The 25,274-nt window shown below is 45.2% G+C and overlaps 1 protein-coding gene across 2 annotated transcripts in view; it reads left to right on the forward strand.

Annotated features, from left to right (window-relative positions):
• The window catches only part of TTYH3 (tweety family member 3), a 646,372-nt gene extending 622,493 nt beyond the window's left edge, over positions 1–23,879 (forward strand). The window contains exons 12-15 of one of the 2 annotated variants that reach the window (XM_069647607.1): positions 669–845; positions 1,515–1,590; positions 6,443–6,545; positions 16,531–23,879. In XM_069647607.1, coding sequence (XP_069503708.1) covers positions 669–845; positions 1,515–1,590; positions 6,443–6,523 — 334 coding nt within the window. In that variant the 3' untranslated portion in view covers positions 6,524–6,545; positions 16,531–23,879. The remainder of the gene's footprint in view (positions 1–668; positions 846–1,514; positions 1,591–6,442; positions 6,546–16,530) is intronic. The other variant, XM_069647608.1, reaches the window with a different exon arrangement.
• Positions 23,880–25,274: the final 1,395 nt, after the last annotated feature.

Genomic DNA, 25,274 nt, shown 5'->3' on the forward strand with positions numbered 1-25,274 from the left:
TTTATCACCTCATTTGCCCGAGGACCAACTAGTAGTATCGGGAATTTGCACCTTGATATGCCCTCCCCGCCCCCTGTTCCCCCTCCCACAACTATGTCAGCTAACACTAAAGCATTCCAAAACACCCAATCTCCCTTGCTCATGATATATTTTATTTGTATCGCGCCCATACACAGGAGTTTCAGGACGCGAAACCATTGTCATAGCACCGCTGTTTTAAATGTATACACATTTTATTTTTCAAGCACATGCCGATTGATAAAAGCCCGCATATTTAAAGTGTCGGAAAGGTGAACTTGGGAGGATTCCTCTGAAATGATGTGATGTGTGACGGGTCGGCTCTCTGGTTGCATGCTAGTCATATATTGGTTCGCGAAACATGCACACATTTTGCAAACCAATAGTTGGGAGGCAAAGCAAACACAATTGTGGAACCCTGCATTTTTCCTGTTTAAACAGCAATGGAAGTTGAGAACATTTAGCGAGGAGAATTTGTACCCTGTTGTTTTTGTGGGTGTATTGTTGCCCTTGGTGGCAGCAGACCCGATGAAAAGGTGGGGGTCCTCTTCATTTGTCTTCCTGCCACAGTTTGCATCCATACCTGGAATCTGATACATTTGCTTTGCATCTGTTCTGGATAACCAGAGTATTCTTTCCTTGCCCCGCAGGAGCGCAGATGAGGATGGTGAGGAGGAGTCTACAACACAAGGCAACAGGCAGACGCACGACAACCTATACAGGGTGCACATGCCCAGCCTGTACAGCTGTGGGAGCAGCTACGGCAGTGAGACCAGCATCCCGGCGGCTGCACACACTGTCAGCAATGCCCCTGTCACTGAATACATGTGAGTAAAGGGCGGCGGCGGCGGCGCAGGGCAGAGCCAGCGTAGCATGCGCACCGGCAGTACCCAATGTCGTAGCCAGCCTTCCCCATTGTACTCCACTTATGAGATTAGACTTTTACACTCGACCTAAAATGGCGGGATCACATGCAGGGAAGTGTGCACGGGCTGCCTCCTTTTTTATTTACTTCGATGCAACAGTAGTTGCTAGCCGGTACATTCTTAGATTTGGAATGTGTCTGTATGTCCCACATAGCTGTTAGTAGTTGGAACATAGGTGCAGCGCTTGGTCACAGGGGGTTGGCCAAAGGCGCAGTTAAAGTGCCCATCTCATGTCATTGAGGAAACTGTACGCAAAATGTCCTTCTTATTGTATTGTTCAACTGATCATCAAATTTGGCTTCTTGAATTAAAATGGATGGAGTTGTTGCATGGGTTGGGTGCCAGATATAATGTAATAGACTATCTAACAGTAGAATACGTGTGCATCCCAGTGACCTCATTCCTCTCTCTTGGACTCAGTGTTCACGGACAGGGCATCCACTAGTATAACACTCAATGACATTGGTGCTGTGGGAGGTAGTAGTCGGCTGCGTAGCAAGGGTGCCCTTGCCTCTGAGATACAGCATGCATTTAATTGGTGTATGTGTCTGCGTCTTATACCTTTCACAGGAGTCAGAATGCAAACTTCCAGAATCCCAGGTGTGAAAACACCCCATTGATTGGCCGGGAGTCTCCGCCTCCCTCTGTAAGTCTTTCTTTGTAACTTTTTCCTATAACTTGAAATGTACATCTGTGAAAGAAAGTACAGCGTGGCAGCTGAGTCACGTGTTATATGTACAGCGCAGCAGCTTAGTCGCGCATTAAATGAAGCATAGACACGTGTTGCTATTAGGAAGAATGAAGCACACACCACACACACTCGGTTGACTCCCCACCAGGCCACTGCCATTCTACGAGCATTTCTGCAAACTTTGTCTCTCCAGATGCTTTGGACTACAACTCCCATCACCCATAGCCAGCATAGTCAATAATGAGGTCTTGGGAATAGTAGTCCACAACCTCTGAGTAGCGAAGTTCGCAGACCACTGCTTTAAGGCTCCCAGTGGAGGTATCTCCTAGTCAGCCACATGCTTTCTCTAAGACGTAATTGAACGTGGAATTGTAACCTTGAGTGATCATAATTGGGCAAAGTATGTGGCCGGGCTGATGGCCCATGTGCTAGAAGGACATGCAGCTTTGAGCGTCAATGTGTGAGAATTGTGGATGGCGAGGCATTGAATGACTGCAAGTTCCGGCGCAGGCCGATAGTGACATAGAAGGAGCAGTGGGACAGAGAGGCAGACGTAGGGTTGGAGACAGGCCATTAAAAAAGAGGGCATATTGTTCTGTGGCAAAAATTGGTGACTCTCCTTGATGATACTCCAAACCTTCTCTTTCAACTGTTTTACAAGCACTGTAGATGACACACATTGGTGCAGCCATTCCCGAATAGCGTATTAAGCCGTCCACTGAAAAAGGGGTTCTGATTGATCTCAATAAAACTTGTGCATGGACCGATGGTATACTCGAGCATCATTTGCTTGAGAATTGTCTCCTTGTAACGACTCCTGTGTAATTGTCCTCTGTCGCCCTGCATCCTTTACTGTCTTGTTCCGTGCTAGAATGTGTAGCTGGTAATTTGTCCCCCTACTTCAGATAACTTGCAACATTTGGACTGCGATTAATAACGGTTGGAGAGGGTGTGGGCGAGTGCCGCCACTTGTGCTACAGAATTCTCTGTATCTAACATTTGCCCTATAGAAATGCGTACATGGCTATTTGTAAAAAGTTGAAAAAGAATGCCGATAAAGAGTATCTAGGTTTGCCCCAAAACACGTAGGGTTGACCACTCTCCCACTCTTCACCCCTACCCATCCCATATTGCCTCACCCAAACACCACCCCCCTGCATTCCCAAAATAATGTCAATAAAAAAGTCAATGACAGTTATTCAATAGAAAGATTGGCCACCCTTCCTGGCCTCTATAGAGCGGATTAATGTGGCCGGCCTTGGTCACCCGATTCTGTGTGCAATTTACTAAGGAATGCAGTCACTTGTATTTCCCAGCTAGGAAAGAGGTGTTATCTGTCGTCCCTTCTTGAATAACAATTGCTCAAAAACCGATGTACTCCATTCAGAATGTTTTCCGCAAATTTCTTTTTTCCGATTTTACATTTTGTGAACGTCTGTTCCCAACTATTGGAAGGTATATCGCTCAGGCGAAATCTGCATTTTCTGCTCAATCATATTGCTTTACACAAAGATTTTTTTTTTTAAGGATTCGTGGATTGTAAACAACTGCTAAGCATGAAAAATCTTTCCTGGGTGATTCAATACTAAGGATAACTGCACCTGGAGGAAATGGGTTTGCCTAAAGTAAAAGCAGTGTAGGCAGGGCGGGATCCTAGACCGCCTTGACTGTGGTGGAATCTTAAAAGTTGCAATGACAAAGGAAGCAGGAAATATCACATGGTCCATATTTTCAGTGTGGCAATATCCAAGATGAAATCTAAAATATTGAAGCTCTTATCAGGATATTTGAAAATCAGAAATTCAAATGACCCCGACCATTAAATCCTTGCTCCTCAAATTAACCAAAAACATTTGTTTGTTGAAAAAAATGAAATCTAATTGTGGAACACTGATTTCTATTGACAAGATCACATCGAAAAGGGGGGAGGCACACATTGTCACCCACCCCATCAGATCTTTAACAACATGCTTTTCATGAAGTGAGGGGATGGGGTAGAGTTTCTGATGTAATGTGCAGAAGGCTAAAACGGACCCTTTGCATTTTTAGAACTAGTAAAGTAGCAATGTGATCTGCTAGTGTACACAAATTATTTACATCCTCAAAATAATGCTGCAAATGGATTTACAAAGAGAGAAATAAAGCCGGCACATCTTCATACTGTATTAGCAGTATACCTGTAGCCAGGTGAGTTTCACAAGTAATCTACAACCTTGTAATGAAGCTTAGTGTTATCCATCAGAGATTATTGGGTTAGCACCTGGTGTACCAAAACATACAAAAATGATTTCATTAAAATATGAATCTGACAATGACTTACAAACCTGTTAACCCAGGCATATCCCACCCCGGGACAATGGCTCGGCACAACATGCAAATCTTGGAAACAAGACCACAGCGAGTAGCACTGGTTCGATACCTGGTCCCTCACTTAGAGGCTGGAATTGACTAGAAACGTGATATAAAAATACGATTACATTACTGCATCACGCCTGTACTTTGAACATGTATACATGTGCACGCCCTTCAGTGATGGTTTGGGCACTTGACCATTAGCTCACTATCCCCCCCCCACCTCACACCATTCCCGTTGCGTGGAAAGTTGGGGATTCCCCATTATGTGAGTATGTTTAGTTATGGATGTTTGTTACAACTTCTGCAAGAGGAGCTAAGCTTAGATGTTTCTTAAGCCTCTGTTGAAGCCACTCTGTGGGAAATTGCCCAGCGAGAGGTGCATCCCGATCTGAGACGCATGGGAATGGACTGCTTTGAACATATTCGGGCACGCCAGAACTGTTTCTAGCAGTACTTGAGACTGGTCCCGTACACATCCGTAACTAGTGATGGTAAATCCCACATCGCCGCCCCCTCCTCGCCACAGCACTCTGTGCATGCCTTCCATCCTAACCGATCTCCACACAGGCACTGTACAGTAACAAAGGATTGTGGATCCCTTAAAAGGGGCTCAAGGAAGGAGTGACCAAGCCATAGTCCCTTAGGGAAGTCAATTTGTGGACAAGTCCAAAACAATCTGATCCAGAAGATGGAGTCCGTATGTTGCAGTCCTTCCGCTCGAAACTCACGCTACAAACACCGTAAAACAGCGAAGTCAGAATCCAAACAGTGCAAGGCGTGGAATGTCCTTCTTTTCCCAACAGGATATTTCAGTCTTTTGTGATTTTCTGCCTAATGTGACTTAAATGCTTGTTCTGTCCAATAGGCGTACGTTCTCTGGGATAGTAAGGAAACGGGATTTGGGCCACAGGGAAGGAAATTGGAACCTAATGGACTAGTTTTTTTATTTTTTTTTTATTTTTTTAGAGCCAATATCTTTCATTGAGTCCATCACCATTGAGTCCGACTGACACAGGTGAGGGCCTAGTGAGGGTGGGCCCTGTGCAATAAGACAGCAATGCATTAGCTTCTGGATAGTGGCATGCGTTGGCAGCGATTTGATTGCATTGTGTCGTTTTATGGACACACAACCCATTTACTAGTTACGTTGGCTCTGTGCTATGGTCCACAAAATGTGTGCATATTCCTCCAGATTGAAGCTCCGCAAGGAGGAGGAGTATCAGTGCTGTTTCCCCAATATGGGTAGTTTATATACACGAGAACAAGCTACATCACAATTCATGCTTTCTCCTCCTTAAATCATCACATTAAGGACAACAACACTCTATGGACTGAACAAAGATGGTGCATTAGGTAAACATTCCCTCCATGGGCCCTAACATGATTTTCCCCCCAAATATTGATCATCTTTGAGTACCCTAAGAAGATCTTGGTAATACATTCTTTATTTAGTTTACAGATGTTCTTTGCTGTGTTGGATCTTTTTGTTAAAGCTTTCATTTCTAGATGTGGATCTCAAAATCTCAAGATGTGTTTGAATTCTGGCAACGTTTTCCTCTTTCTCATTTGCGTGATGGTGTGAAGGAGTCTATGATCTGAGTGTATATTTATATGTGCATATGCGTAACCTCAATTCTGCTAGTGCTGTGTGCCTATTGTGGTTCTCCCCCCAAAAAGATTGCTGACCCCAAAATAGATGGATCCATGCGGCTTACAAATTTCCCATATTGTTAAGTCCACATTTTCAAGAGAGGAGCAGCCAATATGCCACAGGGAGATGATCCATCACTGAAAGGAAATTGCATTTTGCAGCATGGCCCAGGCCCTTCTCCGATGTGCAGTGGAATGTGAAATAATTTGAAAAGATTTGGGTAATTTGAAAGCCGCTATTGGGTCCCTTCATTCCCTTTCACATGTTCTAGTTAAAAGGAGACATCGGGCTCAGACCTTCACTCTAACACTGGCTTTAGATTAATTGCATGCTAGTCTATCGCAGGTGTCAAGCAGTCCCCTTGATTGTGGATGGGTGGGATCCGTGCACCGGCATGACTAACTGTCTATGTTCATAAACACTGTGGGAAGAAAACAAAAGGTACCCGCCTTCACGGAACAGTCACATGAAGCACTTGCCTGAGCGGCACAAGGGACTGCTCAGCGGCAAGGCCACCATGCCTCCATCATGATGGTACCCGAACAGCATGGTCATTGAAACCCATTGCATTTTATCTGCTTTTTACATCATTGAGTGTTTGTCAGTTGTTTTCCTCAGTCATTCCTTCCCCCCTCGTTCTTTCCTTCGCAGCGCTATGCCTGTAGGATGGTAGAGCCCTCCTTCCCGGCGGCACATGGGCGCGTCTTTTTAGCACAGCGCGTCATTTGCTTGCACTGTTCTTCATGCACGTTGAGGCTCCACTCTTTTTCTTTTGTCTCTCTTTTCCCTGCAACATCACAGTTGTATTTGGCTGCCATGGACAGTAGCAGCCATATGAGCTGGCAGTTTAAGCCCTCGGACAGTGCAAGGACGTATTGGTAAACGGCACCCGCTTATGGAACAGGTACTGAAACAAGGTCCTCCTTCCCCTCGCTCAACCCTTCCTTTCCTCACCCTTGCACTTTATCCCAGGCCAATGTCCTATTCTTCACTCTGCCCTCCCTCCACCTGTTCCTCTACCCTTTCCTGTCAAACCTTGGAACAAACCAGCCCTGCCTGCCACTGGCCGAGCGCAGTGTGGAGAGCTTGCCCCTCAAAAGGTACTTGCAAGGACTTTCATGTGCAGTTACTTCCTTTGTAATCTTCAGTGTACCCTGGAATCCTGTAGAGTTTCATCTTTTCGCGCTCCAGTCTCCTTTTTGTGAATGTTTCACTGGAGAGCTTTCCATCCGTATTTCATGACGTGCACCACCGGTGCGCTTCCTGGCAAAGTCCAGAAGAGTTCCAGTTAGGATGTCACTTTCTCGAGAAAGGGAATTTGTTCTCACAGAAGTCTTAACATATGCACTTAATTACCCGCCCTTATTATCACTTAAGTCAATAGCGCACCACCGCCACTGCAAAGCCAAGCCTCTTAAACTGGTCCGCCATTTGATTGGAATGCCCTGAATATTCTGGCCGCCCAGTCTATCTTGAACAGAACTTGGATGGGTCCGATTTCAAGAGCCTCTCCTCATTCATGAGTAACACAACTTACCTTTTCTCCTCTTTTGAGTTTGAGGCTAAACTTAAATGTGTCCGTTATCAAATAGTTGAACTCTAGAAATGTTTCAACTTTCTTCTGCTGTATACGAGGCTTTGGGGTACTCTGGTCTGTTGATGCAACTGCTGAGTCATGCAGTGTAAAGTATCGCAGATTCGCACGTGCGTCTGAAGCGCTTGTCTGCGCAATGCCTGATCGACGCACTGCACTGGGGCGAGGGTGGCCGAATGGATAGCGTTGTGTAATTTTTGTACTGAAGACATTACATCTGCAAATTGATGTTTAGTGCCACATGTGCACCTTGAAGCATGTGGTGTTGGTACGTTATCAAGACGTTGGCGATCTCTTTGTAGAACTTGTGAATCAATGGGCAACGAACATGTTTCGTCAAATCTAAGACTATGGGAGCCAATCTGTTGGATTAGAAATCTACTGACGAGACATTTATGCAATTGGCACGTCACAGGCAGTAGTCCTAGTGGATCGTCCAGCCCGCCCTTCGTACGTCGGCGGTAGATACGGCTAAAACTATTGAGGGCATTAACCCCTGTCGCGTACTGTTTTTCAAAGACACCCTCCTCCGGTGATCAATGTTATTCAAATATTGTGACGTTATTCTTAATAATAATAATTTTCGTCAAGTCCCTTCGAAGAAAGCTTTTTGGGTGGACTTTTCCCATCTCTCTTGCCCAGATAGAGCTAGCGGAAAGCTCTCCTGAAGATACGCTCATCGTTGCTCTATGAGGACATAGAAAGGTCATGTTGTGGCATCCTTTGGTGGCCTCTTTTTATACGTTCTTTATCCCGCGGGGAAGCCTCATAGACGTGGGACCCAGCCTCTGTATGCCAGGATACAAGGCCAGCTGAGGATAGTTGGCTGAAGTGCTGGGATGCCCATCCCATCCACATAAGACTGACAATCCTGATAACAGGAAATTGCATTAGTCAAATGATTGACGTGCACGAGCATGCAAATAATGGGAGGTCGAGTTTCTTTGCGAAGCTTGTTCCTTTCGGCGATTTGCAGAAATTGAGTGGTCGTCAGTATGAACCACATCTCCTCTTGCAGGTGTTTGCAAATAATCCTGCGGCGAGTTATCAGTAAACCGAGAATCTGGATGAAGGAAAAACGGTTTCCAAGCCTCTGGCATTTAGGCAGAAATTCATGCCTCATGAGCAAATCCTACACGCTGTCGACTTTGGGAAACATTGTGTGCATGGTTCAGCTGACCCACGTTAACATCTCTCTGCACATCCTGTCATTTTTGATCACACAAAACCATTGCCGGCTTCTGCTTGTGGGCTTCACCATGCGTGTGATCCGTGGAGTGGGCCACTTGCCACCGCTCTGGAGCACAATTTCCTGCAGATTTAGGTCTGTGCCAGTATTTTCCAGTGTTTATTTTGCATCTTTCATGGTGGCCTGTGACCGCATAGCTACCTAGTCTTCAGGCGGCAACCTTTTGGTACATGTGTGAACCCCCCATACCCCCACCTTCACCTACCACCCACAAAGCCACTGAGAGGTTTTAATGAGAACGTCTCATAATGCTGGTGCAAGGGGTGTTTACTGCAGTTGTGCAGCTTGTGTATCTGTGTCCCGTGCTAGACTGGAGTTCAGGTCCCTTCCCCAGCGCCTCCTTATGCATAGATGCTTAGTCATAGGCACACACCAGCTCAGGGGGCATTCAAATGAAGGAGTTCCTGCGGCATCAATCATCTGCCCTCAGTCTCTGGTGACTGTGGTCTCTTCTTTCCCAGCCCACACATTGCATTTAGAGTCCGCTATCATAAGGATGCAGTCTTAGGCTCAATAAACAGCTTTGTAAGTAACTGTGCTATGCACGCATAATGGTTGCACGGGGGTTCATTTTTGCATCCATTTCAAATAGGCGACTCTTGATGGCTAATCCGTGGCTCGTGCAGTGAGCGTAATGTGTGCATTCCAGCCACCAATGTCCACCTTGCATTCTTCACTTCTCCTGCTGCTTGCCCGGACCTCGCCTCGCGCTAGCCTTCTTCCCCTGAATGCCATTCTTTCATCCCACTGGCTCTGACCGCCTTCCCGTCATGCCTTGCTTTTGCAGTGCTGTGCATTGTGGTGTGCTTAAGTTGTGGGCACGGTTTGGTGGCATGTGGTGATCTCTTGTACAGCATGTCCTGAAACGGGAGGCAGTGTTTGCAAACTGAGTGCATGGTGGCACCTCTCCTGCGAGCCATTGCCTTCCATTGCTTTGAATGGCTGGATTGCGGAGACTGCCCATGCCGCATCCCTGGGCATCAATCAGCCTTCTCTACTCGTCTTCCTTCCCGCAGGTGTTCCATATTGACCCCCATGCAATTAAACAATGGCCACTGGCCGGATTTCCTGCCCTTTCTCCTGCCATTTTTCCTGTTGGTTTGATTTCGGCCTTATTTTTATCTTGAATGCGTGCCATTCGCATCACCGGGAGACGCATCCATCAGATGGCGAGCCTCGTTTAATGTTTGGAAAAGATTAACGTGTTTGTTTTTAATGTGTAACAGGAACTCCTGCAGGACAGAGGCTTCCCAACTCTTCTCCCCACCCCCCGCCCCCGACCCCATTCCCCGCCACACATTCATAACCATTTATAAAATACCAGTTATTTCATGTTGTTTTTCATTGCTCTCACGAGGAGAGTTATGGCACTCAATGCACGAAATGATGAAACTGAAATTCCCTTCTTTGGAGGCGTTTCGACTCTATCCATAGGCTTGGTAGATCATTCATTAAAAGAATTGCAGCGTAGACCTGTTTTTGCACAAACTAGATGGAGAGCAGTTATTGAACCTGGGGTTCCCACTGTTATTTGCATTGATCTGCTGATGACCTATATGTAATTTCTGCATTCTCTGTCCGGTTTCAAAGACGAGTCTGTCTCTTGGCAAACTCAGTCCTAGACTTGAGGATAAGCGAATCCCTAGGGATTAAATGGGCATGCGTGATTTTCTGCTTCATGGCGCTTGCCGTCGGCACCACCAACAGCAGCGGCCATCTTGAATCCAAACCATATCATGCACTCAGGGGTACAAAGTTCAAGTTGTAGGCTAGTAGTCCGGCATAAAAAGTCACTTGCCCTCTCAGATGTCCAGATGCACACAATGTCTTACTCCCCAAAAGTCAATTAGCCAGTGGTTAGTGGCAGGTGCATATTTTGACGCCTGAACTCTTTCAAAAGCTTTTGCTCTGTGGTCAGTCACCCGGGCTTTATCCCTTCCATATTAACTGTAATGATGTGCGTTGGTCTGAAAAGGAGCACTATTCATTGGAAAGAGCCTGGGGGAGACAGAAGAAAAGCCTATTTTCTATCCTATGTTGTTGTTTTTACATCTCCCTTCCGAACCTCATTTCATTATTTGCCCTCTAGTTAATATGTTGGATACTGTGCCACAATCCAGCACACCAGGTGGAACATTCAAGTAGGTTGAAGTTTAAATACTGGTTGTTTCATTATTTCCAATATTACTCCTAAAACAAGAGGGGCTACGCTAACAGGCTTCCCCAATATCCACTCTGTTCTTAAAACACAACTGTGCAAGTCTATTCAATTGCCTTTGACTTCATTTCCGCCACCTGTGTCGATGCTTAACTTGCTCTGATTTAATGAACAAGTCATCATTAAGATGTTGATTGTTCAACTTGGTAACTAAATCCATGGAACCTGTCCGTGCCCAAGTGTTTATGGTTCATGCTTCGCCACCTATTTTACCATAACAACGTTGAACTTGTCACTGCAAGTTCAACTGTTTAGACAGTGCCCCAGTGTGACCAGGCAGCTAAATGTCAAACACTGAAGCACTTTATATACAATTTCAGCATTAAACACATGAGTAATTGATACACCACATTGTGTGTGTCAGATGATTGAAACAGAAAGCGTGCAATGCTGGAGTGGCAAATGGTGCCACCCAACTTTGTTGACACAAACGTTCTTAGATAATGCCCTCAAGTTACACTACACTTTGAGCCAAGAATAGGCAAAAAAGGAATTGAGAGTAAAATGGTTCGGGCAGATACTCGCTCGCTCCTCAGTATGTGCCCCAGATCATACAGCATATAGTTTTATCACCATTTAGCATCTTCGACGGAGGTGATATTAACCAAGCCGCTGGGCAGACCCTGCTGGTAATGGCCGTTGTCCTTCTTAACGGACCAAGCAAAGGTCTCTTAACATGGGCAGCATTGCCATTATTGGCCGGGTTTGGCCCAAAGGCCCGGTTATCATTCGTACCCTTTTCATTCATTTAGAAAGTTTGAAAGAGCCTATAGGACTTGCGTATGGTGATTGCGGCTGCTAAAGGGTGCTTAGACAAGCTAGGGCAGGTGAATATTGGTAAGTTGAGTGACTGCTGAGGTAGCAGTAGCAAGGCGGCTTTTTGGGTTGCAGGGTTACCCTGGGGAATATAGCCCAGGCTCAGTGCACCCTGATTGGCTAGCACCTCCACCCAGAGTGCTAATGTAACAAAGCTCCTTGGCACGCTGCCTCTGACCGCACTTGTTTGTCTGGGAAACAGTTTGGGCGGCTTGCTTCTTTTCATCCCGCCAGGCCCTGGGTAATCTTCTCTCATTGGCACACTTTCCAAGTATGAAGGTGAGTGTGATTTTACCGCATGTGTATTCGTTACTGCTCCCTTTTTGAGATGTTTCACATGCTTCCTCACTTTCTGGGAAGCCAGACCTTTAGAAAGTGTGCAGTTTGCTGGAAGTTGTTTGCGCCGGTTTACACCTTGCGAAAGGGGCACTACTGCAACATGATCTACCAATGGGTGCTGTCTGGGCTCCCCAGGGATTTCTTGTGCACAACTTTGAGTATTAGCAGCTCTACACATGTCTTAAAATAAAAAATATTTTATGAGCAATTTCCATGCCAGGAGGTTTGTTTCTTTTGATATTAAATATGGCTCCCTTTGAATGGATTGGCCTAAGATCTTGGTGCGCAAGAGAGATATTTATTAGGTGTACTCTGCTTTCCCGAGAGTAGGTAACCCTCTCTGGAAATGTATGTCCAGGGGTTTCCTTATTGAGTTGGGGGCGGGGGGGGTAAGGGGTGATGTTGACCCATTTGAAACCATTATTCAGCACAATTGCAACCAAATCACATATCTGGTTAATTTTCTGGGACCAGTTTGGAGCGGGATATGTGATCTCCAGATCATTGCTACTTGTTTTGATCTCTGGATCTTGAAGATAGACAAATGGGACCATAAGTACCTACACTCTGAAGTCTCCAGCTCTGCTCAGTCCACAGGAGCAGTTTCCAAGCATTGTTTTGAAACTTTAGTGGACATATTGAGTTGTGATGCAGGAAAACTACTAAGGATAGCGCTGGAAGTGCCCAATTCTAAAGTCCCAATGGGGAATTTGGCCCACCTTGGAATTGCATAGAACGGCAGTGTCCATCACTATGCCTAAGAGACGGGTGAGAAAAAGGTCTTATGATGTTGTTGTTTTGATCATTTTGAGGTGAGAAGACAGTGGAACCGGTTTGAATCCATCCCGAAAAGCCTGTTCTGGAGTGTCCAGATATTTGTAAAGGTTTGCAATGGGCAGACCTTTTTCGATTCATTCTTAATCCCTTAAAACAATCTCCGATTCTAATGGTTGATTTATGTAATGACAACAATCCAGTGAAATGGCTATGCATTTCCTGTCATGTCTTCCGTGCATCGGAGCAATCCTAGATGTGGGTTGAGGTTTGGGATTCCCCACTGTGGTCTGGATGTCCACTTTCAAGGCAACTGTTTGAGGTGGGCCGTAACCACTTAGTTGTTCTAGACTTTGCTAGATCACATTGCAGAGCATATTGTTTAGGCTATAAATGTGAGCGGCTCAAATGGCTTTAATTTCCCAGAGGTGCCAAAATAATTAGGCTCAGTGACGCAACTTGCTATTGGGGTTATCCATTTAGGTGCTTATTCCAAGATAAGGATGGAGGTAGTCAGGACTGCAGGTGGCCACTGGATTCTCTCTACTGAGAATCCCTTAAACTATGTTTTAGAGAAAAGACTAGCAACCAGACGAGGACAGATAATCAGTGTGCAGCATTCCCTACCCTAAAAGAGGGGGTATGGGGCAGCTCTGGGGATACAGTCAGTTATGGAATCCTCTTTACAGTCGTAACATTTGCGGAACATGGAGACTCGGAGGGACCAGTGGAAGGAACGGAGGAAGTTGAACTGTGCTCCTTTTTTTGCCATCTTAATTACCATTAAAAGAAAATGCTGCATATATGTATCCTTGGTAAAGAAAAGCAGTGTCCCATTTGGTGATCTTCCATCTATGCACTTGTTCGCTTAAGTGTGTTGCATGTCCTACTGCTATTCCCCTCATGTACAAAGTGGAGTTCTCCAGTACATTTCGCTGAGGAGAGTCTTTGGTGCCATAAGGTATGTGTTCCTCGCTGTACACACCCTTGGTTACCACCTAATAAGCAGATCCAACGAATGCTAATAGCCTGGGGTTTACCCTTAGGCTCCTGTTAAGCAGTTCCCCAGTTGGTTTCTTTAGAATGAGAAGTGCATCCTTTCAACTATTTTACATCTGTTCCAAGTGCAGTTATAAACTGCTCGGAAGCGGTCCACTATTAATGTATAAGGGTATAGCGAACGAGATGGTCTTTAAAGTGACAATGAACCAGTCTGGACATTTTACCTGTCTGCTGAGTGACCTCTTTGACAGGCTTGGTTTGCTCAGATGCTCTGACCTAAAGACAAAGCAGTCAGTCAGTCCACTCCTATGAGCGGGTAGGATTGGGGGTGGGAGGCGTTAAGGCACTTTACATTGGGTGGGAGGAGGAAGAAGCCTGGACACCCCCCTATTCAGTGTAATAGGAAGCAAAGATTTAAATAAAACACACATTTCAATTAAAGGGGAACCAACATCCTGCTGGCACCAAAACCTACTTGTAGCATATTTATTTAATTGACTTTTAAGGAAATCCAATTTCTGAAGCTGTGAACCTCTATTTGGGGCAAGGCTGTAGTCATGGCATTGATTGGTGTTGCACGCACCCTTACAGAGAATTGTAGAACTGCAAATTGATCTTCTTTGCACTCATCTGTGTAATCATTGTGGCCAAACGTCCAGTTTGATCGTTTTGTTGAACCCCTTTGTTTTCCTGCAAGTAGTTTGCCTCAGGTAGTCACTGCCTAGTCAGGTACTTTATCGCCGCCTATTGAAGAACGGGGTCCAATGGAGAGAAGATGAAGGAACTGGACAAGTAGCTAAAGTTCTTTTATGAACCCCCACAACCCACCGCACTGCCTTGGGACTGTGGTCTTCACTGGTCCATATCAGGAGTGAGCAAAGGCCTGTAGGCCATCGACAGGCATAGTATTGCTTGCCTTTCCAACCAGAGTTTGTAGAGTTGCGGGATTCTGTACTGTATGCCCAAACTCAAGAATGTGATCGATGGAGATTGCCATTCTAGACAGGTTTTCATTGCCATTGCGTCAGCCATCTGTGAATTTAACAAAAATGAACTTGCAGCCTCATGGGCCATTAGGAACTTGTATTGATGTAAGAAATTAGCAATAGGGCCGCTCTCGTGTTTCGAGAGCCCTGTATGGACGTAGTGCGACACGTTATGTAGTAGGGTTCTGCATCCTTGGATGCTACATATGTCTCTCGCGTACTTATGCTGAGAAAAACACCCTGTCATGCCAAAAAGACAGCACATCAAGAAGAGAACACATGCCTTTATATTTTCTAGTTTGCCTTTGCTGTCAGTCGGGTTTGCCGTTTCTCTTGTTATCCATAGCAAATGAACCACAAATCTACAAAAATGTGTTGGGTAGCATCGTACTTCAACCCCACTCCCTGCGTAAAATGCTTCATGCCACTGAGGAGGCTTTGAGTTGTATCCATCGGTCTCCCTGGCATTCGGATTTTCGTTACTGTGCCTTTTGGACTCTCAGGGTTTGCCGCCAAAGAGTTTCAAGGGAACCGGGGCGATCCGAATCCGTTGCATGATCCACCTCCAAACCCTTATACGCGTCTCTAATGCGCGGTGTGCCGCAAGCACCGTGTACATTATAGAAGCACACCTATCTTTCAGCAGGACCGGATCCAGCAAAACTGGTCCTTTGAACTGAAGGTGAGCTCCTTGGCATGGGCTGTGGAGGATATTATGGTAGTGCATGAAATGCCTGTCTTTAAAAAGCAGGTTAGTTGTGTCTCAGGACGGTCAAGTACCACATTCAATGTAACCGATGGATAGAGAGGATTCTGCTACAATACACATTTTCATGAGAATAGGCAGGACTGTCGGAGGGGTGTGGTGACCACATAATATCTTAATGTATATATTTTAGGGCTGCAGAGTTGAACAGGGTCTTCTTTTAAATTCCTGAACCTTAACTACATGCAAATGTTAGTCCAAATTATCTGTTCCTCACTGTAGGATCAGATTTCTCAATTTAGTTTGGAGCGCGTGGTGCAAATAACACCAGCCCTACTTCCACCACACTAGCCTCATTCATGCACAGGGCCCAGACTTACGCAACCCTCTGCCCCCTTACTCGGGCCTTTGTGGAGGAAGGCTTCCACATCTGCCAAACCATGCAAAGTAACGGCCATCTGGCAATCACTCACTTAGCGCGCCATTTGCCCCAGCTCGGAAGCACCTACTCTCCGGAGACACCGGCGGAGCTTGTCCGTGTAGACGTCTGCCTCTGAAGCCCACCTGCTTCTGTGGCCACCATGCCCCCCCCCCACCCCCCGCCTCGGAAAATATTCACTCCAGTGTTATAGGGTAGTGCAGCCTTTACTTGTCTAGACTCTAGTTTTTCTCTTGTCTGGTTTCCAAGTTTTAAATGTGAACATGCTCAAGTTACTTTTTTGCCTTTAGTTTATTATTCGGCGTTATTTTAACATGAACATGAAGTGTGTGTTTTTCGTTGTTGTTGCATGATTGTACCTGGATAATGTAAATGCCCATGTGTGCTCCAAGAGGATGAATACCAATGGCAAGGATGGTTTTTCCCTTTGCCATGCCCTGTCCCCACAGCGGGCTACTTGACACATTCCAGTCACTGGGCCCCCACTTTGGTTAAAATAGCATTTTCCAGCTGCTTCCTGACAGCAGTGCTTTTTCAGTAAATCACTGCGAGATCCTTTTTCGATTCCGATACTTCTCACAGAACTATTCTAAAGCTATAAAGCAAAGGAATGTACCTGAAGTGAGCATGCGCAAACGCAGTTCCAGCAAATGTAATTGGCTGCAGCTCCATAGACCCCTTGCTTTGGGGAGTGCTCCGTATATGCATTTGCAACCAGTTCTTCTGAATGACTTGCTTTTTGTTGTGTTTTTTTGTCTTCCTTCAGTACACCTCCAGCATGAGAGCCAAATACCTCGCCACCAACCGTCCCGACTCTGAAACTGTGCACTAAAAACAGACAAAAACAAATACACCTACAAACAACCAGTTCCAACTGTGCCAACCTGCTGAAACCCTGTGCTATTGTTCCTGAACAACCCTGGCTTTTGTGTTTCTTCTTCCGGCACTCTTCCAAACGGCCCTCCTTTCTCCCAGTCCTCACTCCACGACCTGAGCACCCATCCATCCATCCATCCTACCTACCTACCCCACTCTCACCAACCTCGTTCTGGTACCGTTCCATACGGAGCGCCATCACAATAAGCAGACTGCAAGCCGAAACCTCAATTCAACTTGTGAAAGCGGAAGAAAGCATGTAACATTGTTCATTGGAGGACACCAGCGGTTCTTCAGTGTGGCTTCTCCTGCAGTAGTGAAATGTTTACAGTGGTTCTATTTCTGATTTCTTGAATGCCTCTCTGTGTCTGTTCACTCCTACCTTGCTATAGCCCGGGAGCAGAACCTGTGGAGTGGTTTCAAGGGAGATGCTCTGACTTATCCCTCTACCCATCAGGGAGTGTTCTGTCCTGGACAAGTTGCTCCTCGTGAGGCTGAAATGTGTTGAATGGAGCAACCTGGTTTGACCCTTTTCGCTCAGTTGAGGTATTTAATGTCCACTAGTGGACCCCATCCCCTTTTCACAAACTGCTTATTTCAGTCAAGAGATCCTGTTTTCAGACCAGAGGTCCACGTTGATGGACTGAATCCTAAGGACATTGCAGTAGGGTGGTGTTTTAAGATGGACAGAGGCTTAGCTCAGTGTTCTCTCAAGTTCTGAAAGGTTAAAAAAAAGAATTTATTTTAAATTACTTTTCTTTTCCCACAACACCTCAGATTGGGCATGAGCACACAGAAGCACCAAGCCATCGGATGACCCCTCTCGGCATAGCCTGTGTTTCACACTGACGTGGCTTCTTCAGGGAACACCAGACACATCCAAAGGGTTATGCAATGCACTGTGGAAACCAAGACGGAGAACAAAGTGGAGTCAGCCAGTTTGGTGCCAAATTCCTCTAGAAAAGACTTTCACTGAATTTCTCTTTACACTTTTAGATCCGTGGAGCACAGCCATTCCTGGATGTCACTGGAAAGTCTGCCTGCTAACAATGTGTTTTTGTTTTTAGGGGTGAACTGTAACAATAGCTTTCCTTGGCATGCATTGTGAGTGTTTTGTTTGTGTTTTCCTCACATTGTAAAATGCAGAAAAGTTACTCTCCCAGCAGAAATCTTGGGCCTCCACTTCCATTCGTTGGTCTGAATGGGAGCTGTTAGACTGAGCCATCTGTCTCCAGTAAGAAAAGCCATCACTAGGCTTATGAAAGCAGGGGATATTGTTGTGAATGATCTGGGGTATTTCTTCATCACAACATCTTGGCTGTATCGAGAAGGGTAGTTAATCGAGTGTACTGCTTGTTGCGGAGCAGCTAAATTAGATGGGCTTGGGAGGATGCCGTTCCCAAACAATGTAGCAGCAATGCAAACCTATGTCTAAAATGCCACAAAACTGCCCGTGTTGACTCCACCCGCATCGAGTAAGGTAGCATTGTAGACTTTGATCGGCAGTCCCTGGAATCAAGATTTTGGCCCTGATCCGCATCGGTCCCTAGACTCCTTCAACAACCAAGGCCTGAAAAGATTGTTTTATCTTTTTCAAAATTCTGTGGCCCTTTATTTCTACAGTTATCTGAACATCAGACGGAATTAAACGGTTCACCCCCTCATTAATTTTGTATTAAGCATTGGTGAAACAGGAATTTAGAAACCCGACATTGTGCTTCGTTCTTGGTTAAATAGCTCCTTCATGCCCACCAACCCACAAAGTCCCCCCCCCCCCTTTTTTAATCTGTTTTTCTGTTGTGTAATCTCGTTATCTTCTTCCAAGCATAGGTCCATGATGTGATCCGCTCATTGCAGTTTGGCGTGCTCTTGCGGATGCTGTCCAGTTTGAACGTCTTGATCCACTTCACTGTGCCAGCTGTGCTGCAGTGGATTCTAGTCTTGCTAACCAATTTCACATTCCAGATTTGCACAAGCCTGTATCATTTTGCTTTTGCAATAATACCTGCATCGGCGCGACGACCGAGAGGGATGATGTCTGCTTAGCCAATCATGAATTCTAAGCACAATCAAGAGCAGTCGACACGACTCTTCGCAAGCAGATACACATTGTTTTGGGGGGAAACTGGAAGAGTTTGTCAGGCATTTTTATATCGCAGGCTAACAACGGTGTCTGTTGATCCAGGGGGGTAGGAAGACGGGGTTTTGTGATGGTGTTGTTTTATTACCTCAAAACAAAATTCACCTTAGTAGAACTGGACTGGTTGGTTTTTAATGGTATTCAGTTGGCAGAGAAATGCATATAAACAATATTTTTCTTAACCACTGGACTCATGCATATTTAAAAGGTAGGCCTTTTGCCAGTGCTCACATAGCTGATGTACTTGTTTATATGAGCCCACTTCCATATCTCAAAAGTGCTCCAATGTGGTGGTTTATTGTCTTTTCTTTTTCTGATACTTGACCCCTCGCGATTAATCCTGTGATTATTCCAGGTCTATTTTTTTATCCAAAACCACTCGGATGTCTTATTTGTTGAATCATCATTTACTTTTTAGAAGACCTTAAAAAAATGTGAATTCATTGCCCTTTGCTCCTTTCGGAGCTGTCGCTCTCCTGTTCTTAACTGTAAAAAGCGCAACTCTGAAGACGATTTAATTCGAAGATTGAGGATGAAGTGTGAGCGATCAATGTTATCGTCATGATTTTTAAACTTTGATCTAAGAGAATTGAAGGAGGATATGCATTTTAATCAAGCGGGCGGCCCAGAGAGGGTAAGGGAAACCATTTCAAGAAAACCTCTCCTGTTGTGTGACTCGTTGCCGGGATTGGTTTCCACTGCCCGGCTGAGAGAGTTCTAACTGTTCAGGATCTGGTTTCCATCAACGAGAAAGCATTTTGTAGAGCACAGCAGGAGACCAGCCACGTTGAGGCACGCAATGCTGGGATGGGCGAGTTGAAAGACTGACGCTATTTAATTTATTTACTGTATGTGGACTGCTCCTCAGTGTCTACTCCGCAACCCTCAGCGCGCGAGGTCTGGGCACTCTACATTGGTGCTGGAGGACATTCTCTTTGAGTGTTCCCAACTTGTCCCCATTTTCCCAGAGCTCTGATCCCACAAGGACTTCTAGCCAACAGTAGCGTTGCCCACACATGACCTAACACGAGGGCAATCGATGGACCCCATCCATCGATGCTTTCACCAATGTAGCGGTTTTTAAATGTTGAAACTGTGGTGTGTTCTTTCCTTGAACCGTGGATCCATAGCAAGTTTGGCAAGCAGAGAAAAACCTTCTCCTCCATAATTCAGAATGAACGCAACAATCATCTCATCGAGATCAAAAGCTGTATTTGCTAATGAAGAAAAAAGGGGCAGAGACGGTCCTGACGTAAGACGTACCCCAGACCACATGCAGTGAACGCGTACTTCATGACATTTTAGAAGCACAAACTACGTTTGCCGGTCTAATTTTTCTGATTTAGTTTTCTTCATTGCCACGTGTCATGTGCAGCTTTTTATTTTTTTATTTTTATTTTTTTTACTACAATTCTGTATTTTGAACGTACACGAGCTATTCATGAACCTACTTCTTCATAATGTGAAATGTACATAGCATGTTGGACTTAGCCTCTTGTCTTCAAGACTGTATCATTCATAGCCATGAAAAGGAACACTCACCAAGAGGCGGCTTTGAAATTCTCACAATGTCTTGCAACATAATGATGGCGTTTGTAACTTGTATTTAACACGTTCTTGTCTCAACATTGCTTGCTGGTCAAAAGGGGCTTAAGCAGGAACTGTATCAGTCTTCAGCGGGTTTTCCACCGGTGTCCTAGTGTTTAGTGAGCCCATCTGGATTAAGAACGCACGCTTTTGCCTTTGTAATGTACACTGAATCGGTTTGCTCCTTATTTTCCACAATAGTCAAACGATCGTTTTATGAGCTTTAATTTTGTTTTATAACGAGAACAAATGATGCTATCAGCTTGTGTGTTATGTATAACCCCGGCTCAGTTTTCACAGTATGCCTAGAGTCCTATACAGTGAAAGTATAGCCCATCAAGCTCTCGTCTCAGGGCAGGCAACCTGAAGTAGAACACTTTCCAGAATACTTTGTAAAAGACTTAACAGTGCTTCAGTATTTAGATCCGCGCGGTAGCCAAAACCTGGCCTGTGGCGTTGAAGGTTTAGGAAAATGCTGTACCTTCTGGAGTTTGTATTGAATGGCCCTTAAGGGGTTACAGGGATCCGTGGCTTTTAACATCATGAATAGAAGCGGAGGTGGTTGCCTTGAACCCCCTCATCCTCGTGCCACAGAGACCAATCATTGCATGTACACCACGTTCAGATGACCCAGCCTTTGCCTTGGGGCTTTGCGGGGGCGCTATTGTTTTTGCCGGATGCACTGTACCTTGAGCTATGGTAGTTGCTTCTTTTACCACATCCCATAACTGGAGGCGGCTGTGAATGGATGACGGTTACGCTTGGCCACCAAATGCTTCATCCATTTCCTCCAGGTGTGTTGGAGTGCTTCATCTGGAAACCATGTGGTCCTCTGGGGTGGCAGACCAGTTCTAAGCTATAGCATCCTTTCACTCTCGCCTCATCTAGATTGCCCTAAACAGGTTCCGCAAATTGCAGACAACTTTCTGCAATTTCTCAGTTGTTTTTCCCGTGCCCTTCCGCAAGGCTCTGCATCTGTGCAGAGCTTCACTGGCATGGGAGATCATTTTTAAATACCTTATTTGACCACTCCTTGTGCCTGAACTGAGAATAATAGTTCTATACCAACGTCTAAAGTGGTCGGTGCTCATTTGTTGTATCCTATTTATTTCTCTTCCTGCCCTCGCGCCCCGTATGCATTGCATTATTGATGGGTGTTACTGCTCAATTCGAAAGAAGTATATTGACTGAGATAACATTTCCTGCAGTAGCAGACCGTCTTTCCTGGTAAGGGCCTGCAGCCAAAAGTCTTAAAAACCTGGCCCTTAAATGCCCAAGAGGCCGAAAGTTTAAGTTATGCCTGTCAAGCCGCAGACCCTAGAAACCCAACACATCGCACTTGGAAAGTATAATGACTAGAAGACATCACTTCAAGGCACCGCCAAAACCTAGGGAAACCCCTTTCCTGTCTGCTGAATTATCTAAACCTCAACGCAGGACATATTCTCACTTCAACCACAATAGCCAAACCCCTTTCACCATGATGCAACCGACAGCAAGACCGATAATTTGAAAGCCCTACGGAAACCCCAAGAACGCTCGCCACCTTTTGACTCGCTCTCAATTTCTCTCCAGCTTACTCGCCACATGCAAACACAAGCAAGTGACTCGCACACTCCTTTTCACAAGCCCCTCTCACCAGACTTCAAACATCACCAATGTACACGTCTAGGTACCACAGGCGTATTCCCTGGGCTAGCACACGCCCACATTTCAAGCATGAGGCTGCCCCTTTGGACACAAAGCCTGCAGTGCTTCCTACGCTTCAAATCTAGGAAGCGTGCAAGCACACAGAGCTCAAGGTACTTCTGCAAATTCAACACAAAGCAGTGCCATCTTGCACCTCCCAGTTGCCACCCAACCAGCCAACCCACTAATTCTCTTCTAGAGCCACCAGAGCGCAGTGAGACCATGCAGATCGCAGCACCGCACAGCGCAAATCCTAATAACGTAACATGTCCTGAGTGACGAGGGTCCCTTAATGTGGTCAGTGGTGCTGTTAAAGGCCCGGTTGGGCTTCTGCTGCAGGTAATCTATCCGTTTGCACCTGCAAAAAGCAGACCCGGCGCAATGACTTTGTTAAAAAAAGAGAATGTACCTTTTCGATTCGGCGTGGCTGCTCCCAATATAAAATTTCATTTATTGTGCGGAATGGCGAGATGTGACAACGCCATCTTAAATTTCTGCTTTCAGAACAAACTCCTAAGTTTTCCTTTAGACAAATGGCCGTGAAACAATATTGGCGGTCTGGATTAGATAATTCAGTATATATTTTGTACTCTCTCTAAAACTTGCACATCTATTCAAGTCCCTCTGCAACATGAGCCGCAGCAACTGGAAGTTGGCGCTGCACGAAGCCTGATCCAGGCACAGCTCTCTTTATTAGTAATGTTTCATATTTACTGACCTATAACAAAACCTAACGGCATAATAAACTGTCTGAGCCTCCAAAATTGCCTGCATCTAACCAAGCGTTATTTGGGACCAATCTGCTTTCAATTTCCTACCCATAAGTTTCTCATTATTTTTTTACATTTTGTATATGAATGCTGAGGGCAACCTAATCTGTGGATGGGGTCTGGTAAAGACAACATGGATGCCGTTGGAAAAACCACTTAAAATGGCTTAAGCGAATAACCAGTTTTTAGCCCACAAACAATATATATATTTTTTATGAACTTGTTTTTATTTTTGTGAAGCTAATGTCATGTGTTTGAGTAGTGAGATTATCCGGTCCCTTTTCCTGCAACTCGATGAACATTTCTTTTCTAATATCGGATGGATTTGGGCAGGGAAGGCATTACTGTAAATAGTAGTGTAGGCACTCGGGGCGGGATAGCTGAGATTTACAGCGCCTCTCCTGCTGTAACACTGCGGGAGGGAGCCAGGTGGGGGAGGGGTGAAACGCAACATGTGTATCATGATCTTTTTAAGTGCTGTGTAACCACGTCATTCCACATGGACCTGCTATGCAACCCCAGACTCTGCTTTCCTTTTGAAATACAAGTGGCCGAGCTGGATCTGCGGCTTGGCCGTCGCAATGGATCGCGGATTCTCTCGCGAGCAGGTGGAAAAGCCTGGCACATGTGGTTTGAATACTGATCATCTTTTATCGGAGGAAATTGTACTGTATCCCCTGTTTGCACGAAATAAAATTGACTGGTAACCTGTCATTGACCTTTATTGTAACTCCTTTTTTTCTTTTAACCATAATGGTTGTATATCATACCACTTTATATACAAATATAATATAAATATATATCATTGTTTTGTTATTTTTTTTTTGTTTTTACTCTCAACCTGCAAGTTCATTTCAGGTGTTTCCTGCACTTAGCCAAATGTTAAGAAATTGTAAGGGTCAGACTGAGGTATGAACCCATTTTAGTTTTGACCGTTATTTTTTACTGTAATTCTTTTGTTTTTGAGAATACAAAAAAAATCATTAATGTAATTTTTGTGGTTTCTATACAGCTTGGGTTTAATGTTTTAAAATAAACAACAAAAAAAACGAGGATGGCTGTAATTGGTTTCGATTTGTTTTTTTTTGTTGACATTTTGCAACTATTGATGCTCAGTGTGCTGAAGCGGAGAGTTGAAAGTGCCACAAGATGTTTGAACTTTCTCCTTTTACACCACAAGTGATAAAAATCATCTTTCAGCAAATAACCTACCATGCATACAGTACATTGTTAAACATTCATGATTTTTGGGGCAAGAAGGAATTCTATCGGCAATTCAAGATGGCGACTTGGGGCAACAACTCCCATCGCTAACCGAGAAACGAGTCATCGGAGAAGGCAATGAATGAAATGATAACTTAAGTTATTGTCTCCTTACATTAGGAACAGCAGCACACCAATGATAAGCTACTGGTAACAAAACAACTGCACAATTTGTACCATACACATTTTGTGGAAAATGGTATGCATGGGAATACTATTTTGTTTTTCAACAACTATCACTTTCTGTCTCTACAAACGTACTCCACTTTGGTTGATTCCGGAAGAAACGCTGATACGGTGCTTGCTCAGTGCCTCCCCTTGCTGACGCACCAGTGTTACGCAGCCTTGGTGGGAACGGTCTCCTACGGCTGTAGCAACAACCTTGACACACTCTTGCTTCATCCGCAGATCTTATTTTTTTTTATTTTAAAAATAAATGTAATCTAAGTTTTCAACTTTTCAGCTGTGAGCAAAATGGTAGCATCAGTTATGCTGTTTGGCCTTTTCTCTTCTGCCATTTTCAGGATCTCTTTATGTGGGGGTGGTTAGTGGGGTAGCAGGAGGAGGGCCAGGTGGCTCTTGGTGTGAGGCAGATCAGCTAAACCTGGCTGTGCTGCGAGTGATTTATGGTGATGTGTGGGTGAGCTCTCGGGGCGGTCAAGCGGCATTGTTTCTGGATGGTCTCCAGTAGTATTCTCCCATCTGTAGCATAATAGAGAGGAGGTGTGTTAATGTGCAGTGCGACGTTCCAGAATATGCTGTATTGTGTCAGCGCATACTTGTTATACTTCAAGAATATTGTGGTGTGAGGTGAATGATGGGTGCTGGAGACCGAGGGTCTCTCTAGAAAGTTAGTTTAGAGAAAGATGGTTGTAGGTTAGGGTGGGAGACTGAGAGTTAGATGTTCATGTTGGGTCAGTTGTAACATCAACCCCCACCCCGCTCTGGTCCCCTGTGATGTTTGTGTGTACCCCCCAATTCCCCTGCCCCCCATGATGTTTGTGGGTACCTCCACGCCCTCTGACCCATGTGATGTTTGTGTGCCCCCAGCCCCTCTGATGATTGCATGTACCCCATCCCCTCTGACCCCATGGGATGTTTGTGTGTGCTCCCCACCCCCTATAATCCTCTGTGATGTTTGTGTGCCCCCCACACCCTCTGGCCCCCCATGATGTTTGTGTGTGC

The sequence above is a fragment of the Ambystoma mexicanum genome, chromosome 2q, assembly GCF_040938575.1.
Source record: "Ambystoma mexicanum isolate Mex_15411 chromosome 2q, UKY_AmexF1_1, whole genome shotgun sequence".
NCBI lineage: Eukaryota > Metazoa > Chordata > Amphibia > Caudata > Ambystomatidae > Ambystoma > Ambystoma mexicanum.